Raw genomic sequence first — 16,204 nt, 5'->3', positions numbered from 1 at the left:
TATGTATTACTGCATTTGAATTTGTACCGAAAGAAAGATAGGTTGGTATGAGTTGTAAACATCAAATACACAGTATTGCATATATACCACATCCAACACAGATTTGGTAATATAGTCACTACTCAAATATGCAAGAAACATCTTACAAACCTACTAACTGAAACAGTGCAATTTGAAAATTTAAACCTCTTTGGCCTTACACACTAGTGGACTTTTAAAAACGCAATTACAACATTAATGAAACAAAATTAACACAATTAAAGATTAACAGCTTAAACTGTCTAACAATTCTCAATGAAGAATAAAATCTCTAATAGATATTGAAATAAGGTATCTTTATTTTTTGCGTAATAACATATGCCTTATTTAGCAAAAAATAAAAAACATTAATGACTGGCACCCTTCCACTAATATTAACCTACTGATAATTCTTGGCATTTGATGCAAAATTTTCCTCCCCTAAGATGACAAAGTCATTAATTCATTTAGGAAAGCAACTTCCACCTCAGGGTGTTTTTTTGGGGGGACATTTTAAATCCATCCAACTGCAGGAAAAGTTTTTGGAAGACTTCAAAAGTGTAGCGCAAATGGGAGTGTATGCCAAGTTCTGGGCATATATAATTCCCATGAGAAGCAAGCAGGCTTTTGCCGTATTGTTGCACCCTGCCAAAATGGCTTTCGTCAAGACTACCTCTTGCTCTGTGTGTGATCCTGTAACGCCTGGACTTGAAGCAGAATCAGTCCTGTTGTGAGCTGTGTGTACGTTTCAAGACGCTACATTTTTAGAGTAAAGTTTATGTAGTATTTTGAGGTTTATGTACATACTGCTATTAAACATTGAAATAGTATAAGGAAATCTAAGTAACACTTACTGTTTCCCCAAAATTAATGTATTACATTAAAAAAAAGGTTTAATTTTACTTAAGAAACTTTAAAATACAGAGTAGAAATCATGACAAATACTCTAGTAGAGTTTACTGAACCAAAAAGTCACTTTTTGGTTACTAATTAATAAAAAGATAAAAAACAATTTGAGTTCTATTTTTTTAATTGAATCACTGAAATATACATAAACATTTTAATCATATTTTCATTTACACCAATGTACCATAATATGACTGTCACGTGTCAACATATCCTTCCTTTTCTTGAATTCAGTAAATTTAGTTTATAAGATAAATCAACAACACTGAACGTGTTTTTGAAACAAAAAGCAGTGCAACAGTAGTGTATGTAAAGTAAATATGATGAATGGAAAATTGACTGCATTTATATAGCACCTTTCCAGCCATACTGACCACTGAGCATTATACACTATAGCCACATTAATCCATTTGCTCTGTCTTAAATTGGCATACATTCATATTACGATAGGCAGAACAACAGGCAACTTGGGATGAATTGCCCTGCCCAGGAGCACATTGACATAAGATAGGAAGAAGCTGGAATCCACTTTGTATGCAAAGACAACTTCTCTTGTTTATCCATTTGGATGAAGACTCAGATTCAGATGATTCTGGTCTGGATTTTGATATAGAGTAAACACAGCTATGCATTTTTAATGTATGTAATGTGTAACAGTCAGAGACACTTCAAAATGTAAGACAAGGAAACAACAATTGTGACTTAAAAAAAAACTGGACTACAACCACTATTAATGTGGGCGTTATGTGGAAGAAATTAATTCAGGTAAAAGGATCCCATAGACCACTGATAGAAAACTGCTGTAATTTGTTTTCTATATAATACTAAAACATTAAACAAAAGATTTATTCTGAAGTTTTCTACATGGTAACTTATTTTCTTAGTGAGTCTTGATGACTTTTTTTCATGCTTTAATGAGGACTTCTTGAATTTTAATTGGACTTTTTATTTGGATATGTAAATCTGAAGTACTGCTCTCATAAAAAATTCAGCCATTATAATATAACTGCAGTTGCAATGTGGTTTCTCTCTTCATTGATAAATAAATATTATCTCTCACAATAAGACATTTCTTTTTTTTTTTTTTTTCATTTGGAGTGTCCAAAGAGGATAAGGCCTTTTTCTCAGCCTATATAAAGTGAAGCATAGCAGTAACTATTACACCTCTGTCCAGTTCCTACATCCAGCTCCTTGGTTTTCTGATCCTGACCTATGCGGCATTTCTAAACAGCTTGCTCCTCTTTTTTTTCAGCAGGCAGAGCCTCTGGATTAGGATGACCGGAAAGATCCAGACCAGCAACGTGACCAACAAGAATGACCCACGCTCCCTCAACTCCCGCGTCTTTATCGGCAACCTCAACACGGCCGTGGTAACCAAGGCTGACATCGAGGCCATCTTTGCAAAATATGGCAAAATAGTGGGCTGCTCCGTTCACAAAGGCTACGCCTTTGTTCAGTATGCCAGCGAGAGAAACGCCCGGGCAGCTGTGGCCAGCGAGAACAGCAGAGTCATTGCTGGACAATCCTTAGGTAAGAAAGTATGTGTTTGCTGCCATCAGATTGCATTATGATGAACATAAAAGCTCAGATATTTTCAGAAAGCTTACAAACACACATCCTTCTAACCTGCACTATGTTAAACATTTTTTGTCCTACCCAGCAAATTCGGCTATGGTGGGAATGTCATAAATCAGTTTATTCAATTATCTGACATTGGTTATATTTCTTTACTTTAAACATTTTTTGTTTTGTTTTCTTGATTATTTGCAAACACATTTGTCATAAATACCTGCATTTAATTGTTTCTTGTCTTCTTTTGCTGTTCATTGTACATCACCCAGCTAATATGTTTTGGTTTTATGGCCTTTGCTGTGGAAATTCAGACTGGATCACAGCGGAGTGGGTTTACAATAAATTAGAATGATTAATTTATATTGTAAGTCAGATTTAAATGTTTTTCTTTTTAATTCTTCTGTATACGTCTTTGCTCTCCTTTGCTTGTATAGTGTCTATATTGAAGCAAAATGTATAACATTTAGTTTGAAACTTTTGTGTATAATTTTAGTCTTTTTTTTTCTTTACATTTCCTCAAATTAGCATCTTGAACTAAAAGTTTGACTTTTTATGGTAAAAAACTTCTGTCAGATATAACTAGAAAATAGTAATGCAGGCAGATCCTCATCAGGGCAGAAATAGACAACAAATAACATTTTCCCCTCATTCTTTGACATTAAATCAGCATAACATTTTCCTGCTTTATGTCAGTCAGGATTGTCAAAATTATTTGTATTTTTTAAACCTAAGAATAAAAAATATATATATTTTTTTAGATTTCTTTTTGATATTCTTTAAAGTAAAAAAGTAAGATTTCAGTTTTGTTAGAATGGCCTTTTAAAGTGTATTACTCAGGTAAACATTTCAAATGCTGCCTGGAACCATTTCATTCACAATTAAAGAAATATAGAAATACAGTTATAAATAAAGTATCAATAAATATTCTACTAAATAAACATGCCGTTGAAATACAACAAAGCATATTATTTAAAAAGGTGAACAACTTTTGGTTTAAGTTTGGGCAAAAACAAACCAGTGCAATAAAGCTTTACAGACTGAATAAAAGTTGGTTGTTTAGTCGTTCGGCTAGTGAACAGAAACAACTAGTGAGCTGTTGGTGATTGTGACTACCAACAGCTCACTTGACTTTGTCTTTAAGCCCGTTTTTAACTTATCTGTCAGCATCCAGTTGTAAGACCTTAAACAAGCTCCTATCTACTGGCTGGTATCCTAACAGGTTGCTTGTTAAAAAAAATAAATATATAAATCTATTTTGTGAAGTACACCAGTTTCCCCTAGATCAAAACATTCCACATGATTCTATGACCCCCACAGTTCAAATAGGAACTATCCCTATAGAAAACACAAACTTAAATTTTATTTATATCAGAATATAGTTCCAATATCAAGAGTAAGATAGTTCTCTCTTTATGCTTTAATTAGTTTTTAGTGGGTTTTTTTTTTGTTTTTTGTTTTATGTTACCATGGCGGGGCTCCAAGGCTGCGGCCAAGAGCAGCTCCTCTTGACAATTTTACAAAATATGCTGCTTAAAACATTACAAAGTAGACATCAAACCTGCATCTATGATCGCCAACGTCTGCTGGAGCTACGGTCACAAAATGTTTTAAATGCTGAAATTTTTGACCGTTTAAAAAGCTGCGAAGTGCTACGGACGGATGTCAACAAAACAGGCGGAGGAAGAGATGCGCAAACGGAGAAATCGAGGCTGCAGAGGGGGGCTAATTGCGAAGCTAAAGATAATTCCTTACAGACCACTGCTTCCATCAATCCTGATCTTCGATCATTGGAAAACAAAATGGATAATCACCGATTCGAACTCTCTTCAAAAAAGGAGATATGTAACTGCTGCGCCATCATTCTGACGGGGTCTTGTCTGCATCCAGCAATACCGGACGCTGCTGTTGGCCTGGGGGAGCTGATGCTGTACCGCCCTGATAGAAAGAAAGAACTCTGTGTGAATGGAGGCTCCTCTGAGACTGTTCCCAGGCAATCTTCCGCATCTAGAGGAGAAGCACAGCCCTCTGCAGGTGAAAATGAGGAGAGCACTCTAGATGCTTCCCGGCCCTTTCCAGCTTCCACGCCTTCTCCAGCACCGTCTGCTAAACCTGCCAATGGCACCACTGTTGCTTCAACCACGTCAGCCTTGTCAACCCAGGGGGCTACCACCCTCACAGCATCGTCATCTTCGTCCTCTTCCTCCCCTAAGCCAGGAGAAGCGAGTGCTTCAGGAGCTGGAGGCAGTAGTAGCAGCTCAACAACAACTACTGCTTACCTTATCAAAACTGCACTTTGTCTAGAGAGCTGTTCTAAATTAAATTTCTTTTTGTTTACACCTGTGTATACAAAATGACTAAATGAATCTGTCTTAGTCTAAGTCTAGTGTTACTTTTAGAGTAAATGCTTTATCCTTGCTGAGCGGGCTTTTCAGCCCATGAGCTTGTTTCAGCCAGCATACTCTCAACATCTTCTGCCCAAATCTTTTCCTGATATCATGGTTAATTTATTTGACTGTTTTCAATAATGTCACATTAAGGTGTGGCCTGAATATACATCCCTAGTGGTTTTGAAGTGATTTATTGGAAGCATACTATACAATTACACCATTGTCTGTGTGTTTTAAAATTGTAGAAAATATAAAAATCATTTGAATCATTGTATGTGTAGTGTCTCTCCTGCCTAGGCTTTTATTTGCATTTTTACAGATGAACATATATATCTAATCAATAATCCATTTAAAAGAGTTTGTCTGAATACATTCTAATGATGTAATTTTTCAGTAGCACTGTGTAAAACTTCATTACAGATGATAAATCTGATTTTATACAAAGGCAATGAAACCCACAGAGCTTATATAACAGTAAGGCAAGAGTCATAAAATTGAGGTCAAGACGAATAATAAAGTGTAATTTCATAAATCTGCTTAAAGTAGACTTTAATGGTGGAAATTCTGATCATATTCGGTCAGTATGAGACCTTCAAGCTTGGAGGGTTAAACTCCCACTGTCAGAATGACAAATGTTCCAGTCAGAGCATTCATGTTTTGATCTGACTCATACTGTGTATGGTGGAAAACAAACTATAATATGTTTGCTTGGTAATATTAAATTGGCCAGTGAAACCTCAGAAATGGTTCTATAAAAAGGGGCATATTCACTTTGAAGGCGTGAAATACAGACTGGTGGTAGAAGTAGATGAGAAGAACGCAGTCAGCGGTGGGCAGAAAAAGAAAAAGACATCTGGGAATTTAGTAGATCCCTGTAAATCTTTCCCATATTACTTATTGATTTGTTCACAGCTTTATGAAAAATAAATCTCCCTCTTCCTCATTAAAAAAGTGAAGCAGAGATTTCTATAACCTTACCTTACATTTGTCCTGTTTTGTGCCATTTCTGCCTTGAAATGTCACGTGGCAGCAATGACTGCACAGTACATGTCTTAATTACATGTCTCTCCAAATGTCACAAATATATCACCAAAAACTAAATGGATTGTGCAGGAATATTTGTACTTATATCCATTTGGAAAATGTAAAGTTACCTTTTGTCATAATGGGCTTTAAAGGTCTGACGCACATGCAGAGAATCATTCAGAGACCAAGGGGAAATGTTTTACAGGTTTATTGTAGGTTAGCAAACACTGATGGAGATTGAAACTCAGTGGGGAAGCAATGCTGGAACTCAGCGGACTGGTGAACCGGAAACTCTGAAGGGGAGATCACAGTGATCAGTTCAGGGACAGTGGGAAAATAGACTGAGGCTTGAATTTTGCTGGAGAGGCACTCACTTTTGGGGGGCTCTTTCTTGGATCCAGTTTGTGGGGGTTTAATCCAGAGAAGAGGACCTGGTTGGAGAGTGGACAGACAGACATACGTTGGACCCAGAGGAGTAAAGGAGCAGACTGTCACTTGGTTTTCCAGTCGTGGACATGAACACATCATGTGGAGGTTTTCCCCTTGCTCAGTGAGACTCAGTAAATCCTTCCAGGGGTAGAAGGTCCCGGCTATTCCAGTAACACAGGAAGTCTTCCTGCCGAAGAACAAAGACAAAAAAAAGAAGGTCAGACTCAGAGAAACAATGCTAGGGTTACACTCTGCTAATCTCAGTTTGGCTAGATTACCTAATAGTGCCAAACACTCTGGCGTCGAGCTGGTGACAGCCCGCTGCTCAAGTACTCCTCTGGTAATGACCCAACGAGCCGCAGGTGTGCAGGGAGGCCCAGCGAGGACAGGGCACTGCCTGGTGGTGGAGAGAGGAAAACACAAAAAAAACAACCCATACAAACTGGAATCCTAACACCTTTTATTGTAGCTTTATATTCTAGGTCATTGAAAATGTAACAATGAGTGCTTGTGTCATTTTCTGTTTTAAAACTGGGTAATGAATTCTGGAAAAAATATGCAAAAACAAATTCACAGTACTCTAATACTATCAAAATGGCTGTTATTGATTGGTTTGATTGTTTCAGAAACTACTGTTGTAGGAGGATGGGTCAGACAAGAGCAGACAAGCTCAAGATATAATTTTTTTTCTCTTTTTTTATTTACTACTTAAAATATATATATATTTTTTAATATATATTTTTGTTTTTTAAAATCTTAGTGTAATTTCATTTTTTTTTTCCAGAATGCTTAAATTTTTTCATTTCGTGTAGTCCCAATATGTTTCATGTACCTATTTGTTTTTGAATTAGTATTCTTTTTTGGTTGCTTTTTTGTCCTTGTACGCCGTATATGTATGATTTCTGTTTCATTGCAAATTAAAAAGATTAACATTGTGCCAGAACATTACAAAATTCCTTTCCTTATCCTAGTTTATTACCAACAATCAAAGGTTTTCTCAGTCAGATGATTTCTGACATTTCAGGAGAACTTGCTGTCAGTTTTATGAACACATTAAGCTCTTAAAATACTGTTGTGTTCCCAATATGTGACTCTGTCTCTCCAGGTCTTAAAAGTACCACCGCAATGTTGAAAATACCTAATTCAAATGAGTGTGGAGTTTTAATGCTATGGCCTGAAAAGGAATGATGCTCATTTTGAAGGCCTTTTTTGCCAACACTTCAGTCTGGGGCTGGCGCCAGGAAGTGATTCACTTTACTTAGCATAAATAATGGCAGGAGCAAGCACGTTCATGAAGGTGGTGTAAAAAAATGTGTGCTGTTGCAGCTTTTAAGGCCGATAATGAAAACATTTTCATGAATTCTTTCTGTTTCTAGATAGGCAGCAGCCAGCTGACAAAAAGCTGCATTTTAAGTATGGTTGAGTAAGGTTGTCTCACATTAGTACAGTGGTTCATAATAATAAATGTACTCCATGAACCTTTCCACATATTGTCACATTACAAATACATAGACATAAATATATTTTATTGAAATTTTATGTCAAAGACCAACAGGAAATGTTATACTTTACAGCTGTGTAGGTAAGAGGAAAATTATGCATGTGCCCAAAAGTGTTCAGCACCTGTGAGTCAATACTCTGTTAAGCACCTTTTGCTGTAGCTGCAAGTCTCTACCAGCTTTACGAAACAAGTAACTGAATGTTTTGCCCATTTTTCTTTGTATTCAGATTGATGTCTAGTGTTAGTTCGCTGCATTTGGCCTAAAAGTTAATTCTTGGTCTCTTACTTTTTGCTGTGTCCCCAACATTGCTTCTGGCAAAACTGCAAAAAGGACTTTCCTTTCACATTGGCTTTTTTGTTGCCACCTTCACATAATATAAATATTTGTTCTGTGGAAGATTTCCCAACCTAAATCTGTGAATCTCTACAATTTATCCAGAGTTTCCATGGGCCTCTTTGGAGTGTGCATCACCCTCCACTTTTGGAACCACTGCCTTCATTGAAGAATGTCTCTAATAGGCAGTTGGTTGCATTGGGTTTAATTTTAGGTATAAGATGACTGGGCAACGTTTCACACTCTTGTGAGATCTTTATCACTGTTCTTTAAATGCACTGAAGTTAAAGAACTTCAATTGTTCTGTGTTGGTCTATGACACAACACCCAAGTATATCACAGGAGAATATGCCTCCAGATGTCCTGTTAGTAGTGTACTACATGCTGGAGGACACAGTAACATGTCTGTTCAGATCAAGGTCAGAACATGACTGAAAAAAAAAAAGAGTTCTGGACTTTCGTTCAAATAGGCCCTGTAACCGATTGTGTGATGGATAAGAGTTTAATAACATACCTGGCAAACCCTTACAGGGGCCAACAGTCCTGCACTGTTGGCCCCTGCATAGCTTTTCTAGACTTCTTCAGAGTAAACGGATTGCCAGTCAACTCCAGTTGAGACCAAAACCATTTTTTCTAAATCTACATTTGCGTCTCTTCTACTGAAAGCCTCAGATATAAAGACCCAGGATTTGGTTACCTAGGTAAAATAAATCCTTCTTGAAAACATCTTAAAACTGCTTTCTGTGATGAATTAAGTAATAGGAAATTACAGATTCATTTACCAATATTGCAGCAGCAGCTTAAACAGCTCTAAACTGGTTAAGCAGCCCAAGTGGCCTGACAGGACTGAGCTCTGCCGCTCTGCAAACTGTGAAAGTAGATTTTAAGGTAGAGTATAAACTGACCACACAGATTAAGTTTTTTTGGTCTATACTCTCTTTGAAAAAGATCTTAAAACTTAGGTAAAATTAAAGATAATATGACACTTGTACACTGACCCTCTCTACTGTTACAGCTGCCTATCTTGCTGTACACAACCCTGCACCTTTAACAAGGCGCTGCCTCTTACAAGGCAGTAAAGTCCTGGGAAAGTAAAATTATTTAGCGAAATGTGTATGGAGATTCACTTTCGGCCTTTAAAAATGTGAAATGTCCTGTTAACAATGTTGAGCATTGTAGAACCAAAAATGCACATAGCCTTTAAACTCAGACCACAGGATAAAGCTTTTGAGTAGCAGTGTCATTCTGTGTGAACGTTTTTGTTTATTATCATTTTTTTATAGCAAAAAGAAGAAAATATAGAGAAAAGTTGTCAGAAATATTCATGGAGCTATGTAAATACAGTGAAGAGATTTTTAACAGCATGTGAATGTAGCAGGGGTTAATTTTCCTGCTGGAGGCCAACCTGATGTAATGGCTCAGAAAGTAGGACCCAGTATTCAGGCAGACAGAACAGATGTCTNTCCTAGTTATTCCTGTTACAAAAATCCACAACAGAAAGAAAATATTTGGGCAGAAACTCAACATCTGCTGGATGATGATGGGGATTTTTTTTTATATGTCATATTAAATTAAACGTTCACAGGGTTTACACAGGAATGAAGAACTCTAATGCTCTTTTAATGCTATTAGAAATAATTTTAATGCCATCAACAAGTATCATGTACACAAGTTATTAGTTTACATGAAATAAGATATATATATAGCTAGATAGATAGATAGAGAAGACGGTGAAATCATCTTTACTCTCGACAGGCTGCAGCCATGTCACAAATTCCTCTTTTCCAGCCACTTTTTGAAATTTGCATTGTCCTATTCTATAACTCTTTCTCCGCCTCGAGCTTCTTTTCCAAACAACTGCTTTATGATCAATTGCAGCAGTTCTGCGCAAATTATTTGTGTCAAAAAATGGTCACTTTTTAAACACCACAATGTATTAAATAAATACAAATGCTGGGAACCAATTCTTTTTTACATCTCTTTAATATTTTGTTCTATTCAGCTAAACAAGCATCATCCTTAAACTACCGGTACTAAGAATTGTACTATAAATGTAACTTTACCTGATTCTTATGTACACCGTAGTAATTTATTGATATGCCATACAATGTCCTCCGTTTTGGTGCTATAGAAAGGGCCACCCTAGTTGGAAGATGCGCCAGCAGCACTTTATAGGCCTGCTGTATGGGACCACTTTGCATTTAGAGTGACCTATGATGACGGCGGAAAGAAAGTTGTGGATAAAAGTGCAACAGTGTACAAGCATTGTGCAACACGCGTTGTACTTTACAAGACATAATAGATTTTCCTAACAATCAACATATACCGAATCGAAAAGAAAACCGTGACCCAGAACCGTGAACCGAACCGAACCGTGGATTTTGTGAACTGTTCCACCCCTACGCCGTATATGTATGATTTCTGTTTCATTCCGGTGTTTTTTGGTGAACTGCAAATTAAAAAGATTAACGTTGTGCCAGAAAATTACAAAATTCGTTTCCTTATCCTAGTTTATTACCAACAATCAAAGGTTTTCTCAGTCAGATGATTTCTGACATTTCAGGAGAACTTGCTGTCAGTTTTATGAACACATTAAGCTCTTAAAATACTGTTGTGTTCCCAATATGTGACTCTGTCTCTCCAGGTCTTAAAAGTACCACCGCAATGTTGAAAATACCTAATTCAAATGAGTGTGGAGTTTTAATGCTATGGCCTGAAAAGGAATGATGCTCATTTTGAAGGCCTTTTTTGCCAACACTTCAGTCTGGGGCTGGCGCCAGGAAGTGATTCACTTTACTTAGCATAAATAATGGCAGGAGCAAGCACGTTCATGAAGGTGGTGTAAAAAAATGTGTGCTGTTGCAGCTTTTAAGGCCGATAATGAAAACATTTTCATGAATTCTTTCTGTTTCTAGATAGGCAGCAGCCAGCTGACAAAAAGCTGCATTTTAAGTATGGTTGAGTAAGGTTGTCTCACATTAGTACAGTGGTTCATAATAATAAATGTACTCCATGAACCTTTCCACATATTGTCACATTACAAATACATAGACATAAATATATTTTATTGAAATTTTATGTCAAAGACCAACAGGAAATGTTATACTTTACAGCTGTGTAGGTAAGAGGAAAATTATGCATGTGCCCAAAAGTGTTCAGCACCTGTGAGTCAATACTCTGTTAAGCACCTTTTGCTGTAGCTGCAAGTCTCTACCAGCTTTACGAAACAAGTAACTGAATGTTTTGCCCATTTTTCTTTGTATTCAGATTGATGTCTAGTGTTAGTTCGCTGCATTTGGCCTAAAAGTTAATTCTTGGTCTCTTACTTTTTGCTGTGTCCCCAACATTGCTTCTGGCAAAACTGCAAAAAGGACTTTCCTTTCACATTGGCTTTTTTGTTGCCACCTTCACATAATATAAATATTTGTTCTGTGGAAGATTTCCCAACCTTAATCTGTGAATCTCTACAATTTATCCAGAGTTTCCATGGGCCTCTTTGGAGTGTGCATCACCCTCCACTTTTGGAACCACTGCCTTCATTGAAGAATGTCTCTAATAGGCAGTTGGTTGCATTGGGTTTAATTTTAGGTATAAGATGACTGGGCAACGTTTCACACTCTTGTGAGATCTTTATCACTGTTCTTTAAATGCACTGAAGTTAAAGAACTTCAATTGTTCTGTGTTGGTCTATGACACAACACCCAAGTATATCACAGGAGAATATGCCTCCAGATGTCCTGTTAGTAGTGTACTACATGCTGGAGGACACAGTAACATGTCTGTTCAGATCAAGGTCAGAACATGACTGAAAAAAAAAAAGAGTTCTGGACTTTCGTTCAAATAGGCCCTGTAACCGATTGTGTGATGGATAAGAGTTTAATAACATACCTGGCAAACCCTTACAGGGGCCAACAGTCCTGCACTGTTGGCCCCTGCATAGCTTTTCTAGACTTCTTCAGAGTAAACGGATTGCCAGTCAACTCCAGTTGAGACCAAAACCATTTTTTCTAAATCTACATTTGCGTCTCTTCTACTGAAAGCCTCAGATATAAAGACCCAGGATTTGGTTACCTAGGTAAAATAAATCCTTCTTGAAAACATCTTAAAACTGCTTTCTGTGATGAATTAAGTAATGGGAAATTACAGATTCATTTAACAATATTGCAGCAGCAGCTTAAACAGCTCTAAACTGGTTAAGCAGCCCAAGTGGCCTGACAGGACTGAGCTCTGCCGCTCTGCAAACTGTGAAAGTAGATTTTAAGGTAGAGTATAAACTTACCACACAGATTAAGTTTTTTGGTCTATAGCCTACTCTTTTTTAAAAAGATCTTAAAACTTAGTTAAAATTAAAGATAATATGACACTTGTACACTGACCCTCTCTACTGTTACAGCTGCCTATCTTGCTGTACACAACCCTGCACCTTTAACAAGGCGCTGCCTCTTACAAGGCAGTAAAGTCCTGGGAAAGTAAAATTATTTAGCGAAATGTGTATGGAGATTCACTTTCGGCCTTTAAAAATGTGAAATGTCCTGTTAACAATGTTGAGCATTGTAGAACCAAAAATGCACATAGCCTTTAAACTCAGACCACAGGATAAAGCTTTTGAGTAGCAGTGTCATTCTGTGTGAACGTTTTTGTTTATTATCATTTTTTTATAGCAAAAAGAAGAAAATATAGAGAAAAGTTGTCAGAAATATTCATGGAGCTATGTAAATACAGTGAAGAGATTTTTAACAGCATGTGAATGTAGCAGGGGTTAATTTTCCTGCTGGAGGCCAACCTGATGTAATGGCTCAGAAAGTAGGACCCAGTATTCAGGCAGACAGAACAGATGTCTTTTAAAAAGAAACGCTTTTTTTGACTGCTCAGATTTGTGCGGCTTGTCAGCTTTGGCCAGCTTGCTCTAATCTCTGTAGAGATAGGTACTCACCCTGTTTCTTAGTTCTGTCGTGTCCAGAGGAAGGAGTGGAAACCAGTTGGATGACTTCTCCACAGCTTGTGGCAGGAGCCGCCCAGAGAGATCCAGGAGTGAGGCAGAGCAGACTGACGAGTGGAAGCCAGCAGATGTAGAAGAGCAGCAGAATCAGGTGACAAAGCAGAAGCAGAGGTCCAGACCAGTAGATCAGAGAGACAAAGAGGTACTGAGGGGGTCAGGGGACAGATCATTTACAGGAAGAATCCAAACAGCAGTCGGAAAACAGGAACAGGGAGAAACAGACCAAAACAGGGCAAACCAAACTCAGGGGTCCAGAGGCAAACACAGGTCAGGATCAGGCAATCAAAACACAACAGGGTACACTACAGAACTCTCACACTCGGCTTGAATAATCTGGCACCGATGGCTGGAAACAGGCAGCATAAATAGAAGCTGGAACAGGTGAATCAGATGAGGGCAGATGAAAACCTGGAGGAGCTAAGCAGGTGGAAAAAATGAACTAATAATCCAGCCATCAGTGCCAAGCTCATGGCACCTGAAGCATGCAAACAAAGCTACAAAGGGTTGATTTAGATCAAATCCTGTTCATTTAGCTACATTTTCCAATAAAAGGCTTAACCTGAACTCAGTTAAAAACCTGTGGCATTGTTTGGAAGATTAAGGCTCAAAGATACTTTCCTTTCAGTCAGACTGAGCCATTTTTGCAGAAAGAAATTAGTTTATATGGATGTGTAAATCTAGTATGGCAAAAAAAAATAAAGGATATAATGGGGAAAGAAGTATAGACGCAGGAAAATTCAAAGCTAATACATGGCAGACTTTTACATTTTAATTATGCACAACTTTGTGGCTTTCTACAATAAATCCCTCCAAAATAATTTGAGGTATGTATTTTTAATTGGCAAAATGCAGAAAAGAGAAATCATCAGGTATAAATAATTGCACGGCATTGTAATCAGTGAGAGAAGAGAGTTCTGGGCCAAAATAAGTCACTACTCAACCAAATGACAGCAAGGAAAAGTTATGCTGACATTATTCTCAGACACACTCTGTGTTCCTAATTTGAAAGCAGAATCATTTTTCTTTTTTACTTGCTAGTAGTGTTCTTCAATATACCATCAGAGCTGAAACCATTTCAATCTGTAACACACGACTATTGTTCAGCGTACCTTAAAAAGAAATGGACAGAAACGCTGTTTGGTGATAATAAAGATTGGCCCCTCTTGCAGAAAATGAGTCCAATGATTCAAGACTCAAGAAAATCATTGAAGTTTACAGGGGGTTCAGAGAACTCACCCACATCTGCCTTGTTGTCCATAACGTTTCAGAAACTGCACCGCCATACAGCCCCAGAAGAAACATTTTACTGAATTAAATCTAGGAGAGACAGGAATTATTTTGTTCTTAACTGTAATTACAGAACAATCTTTATCCTATACTATTAGAGGTGGAGGCCAAAGCAACAATGGAAATTTAATGGCCTAGTCAAAGTTCACACTGAAATACATTTGAGAATCTTCAGCAAGATTTAAAAATGTATTTTCTTAATTCAGTCCGGCTGAGCTGGAGCTGTTTAGCAAAGAAGAACGGGCTACACAGTTGGTAGACCATTCTGCAGAATCAGAATGGTCAAAGTAATTGTTACTTGCAATCCAATTATTGAAGTATTGCAGTAGCTTAAAGTCAGCTGGTCACTACTGTAAATCTGCTACATCTTATAAATGAGGCTATTTTAAGCTTTACTTCAGTGCAAATAAATCTTGTATCTTTATATGATGGGAGTAAAACTGTAACCTGACCCCTGCAAGAAAATGTGTCTCCTCCTCAGGCTTTTGCTTAATGAGCTGCAAGAAAAACGAGCCCTAAATAAATAACCAAGAAAATGTCAGAGCAAATTTACAAATTCAATCTGCATGCACGTAAAGAGGCTCCCTGACATTGTTATGCATGCTGACTAACCATGTGCTTTCAAAACAAATAAAACTTTAAGTTGGTATTGGCCCAGACAAAAGTGAAAAAATGTAAATGATCAACATATTTTAGGTGAGCTTCTGTTTTTATAGCAGCCAAAGTGAAATATTCCTTTATATGGTTTGGCACAGGGCATCTCCAACAAACAGACAAATATACACACACAATAAATCCAGTATATTAACAGTGCACCAAAGTGCCAGAGGTATATTGCACGTGCCTTCAGTAATGCTTCTACAGTATGTGCTCTGGAAATCATCTTCTATGCTTTTATTCTGCTGCCTCTGTGAAATTTAACCCTCCACGTCTTATCTTTTATACATGAACTTGATATCTGATTAGAGTCCGGCAGTGTGCACAACCTGCACCCTATAAGATTCCTTGATATTTTCTCCAGGGCTTTTAAATTACACTCAGTGAGAAGAGGTAGCAGGGTGTTGGTGGGGAGGGGGTATGTGTTTGATGGCACGCCATGTGACAGGAAGGTCAGAATCCAACCTGTGATGTTCCAAACACTCTAGGCCCTCTCAGATACCTCGGCTACCCCACGGTTGAGTGGATTTAATAGACAGAAATCACCAAAGACTTTTTTACACACTTTAATTTCTCTGTACGTGACTTGATTGAATGACTGACCATAGCTTTAACTTAAAAAAAAAATCAGTCACATTAATGGCTGCTCTCCTTACACAGCAGCTACTTAACTCCCTGATTTAAGAACTCAGGGATCCTCCTTCTAATTTCTCATTTTGCAGCTGGTCTGGACATTAATGCATTAATATATCCCCACTAATGTTTCTATTACTAAGCATCTATTGGTTCATATCTGTACTCAATCCACTTGTGGTGTGCTTGGCTGCTCTCTGGTGGTATCTGAGCGCCACCCTCTGCTCAATGCACATACTGCACAACACCATGGGAAACTACTGCTTACATCAGAAGAAGGCAACGCGTTTGGAGGGGTGTTCTGCATAAATACCTTTTTTTTTCAGCAGACTTCTATTCAATCTGAGTATACAGTATTTTTTTATTTAATAAAAAAGATGGAAGTTTGACATATATCTTGAATAAAACGATCTAATAAAATCTAATAAGTTAAAAAGGCCTTATAACCCTGTAAG

At 37.5% G+C, this 16,204-nt stretch overlaps 1 protein-coding gene across 5 annotated transcripts in view; it reads left to right on the top strand.

Annotated features, from left to right (window-relative positions):
* The first annotated feature begins 2,170 nt into the window (after nucleotides 1-2,170).
* Nucleotides 2,171-16,204, top strand: part of LOC107104293 (RNA-binding Raly-like protein) — a 60,249-nt gene continuing 46,215 nt past the window's right edge. For all 5 annotated transcript variants that reach the window (XM_015404270.1, XM_015404269.1, XM_015404268.1 and 2 more), the window contains exon 1: nucleotides 2,171-2,454. In XM_015404270.1, the coding sequence (XP_015259756.1) occupies nucleotides 2,199-2,454 (256 nt within the window). In that variant the 5' untranslated portion in view covers nucleotides 2,171-2,198. The remainder of the gene's footprint in view (nucleotides 2,455-16,204) is intronic.

The sequence above is a fragment of the Cyprinodon variegatus genome, unplaced genomic scaffold, assembly GCF_000732505.1.
Source record: "Cyprinodon variegatus isolate N-32 unplaced genomic scaffold, C_variegatus-1.0 Scaffold1680, whole genome shotgun sequence".
In the NCBI taxonomy this organism is placed as follows: domain Eukaryota; kingdom Metazoa; phylum Chordata; class Actinopteri; order Cyprinodontiformes; family Cyprinodontidae; genus Cyprinodon; species Cyprinodon variegatus.
Note: the sequence above shows the minus strand (reverse complement) of the source record. Positions and strands in the feature narration are given on the sequence as shown.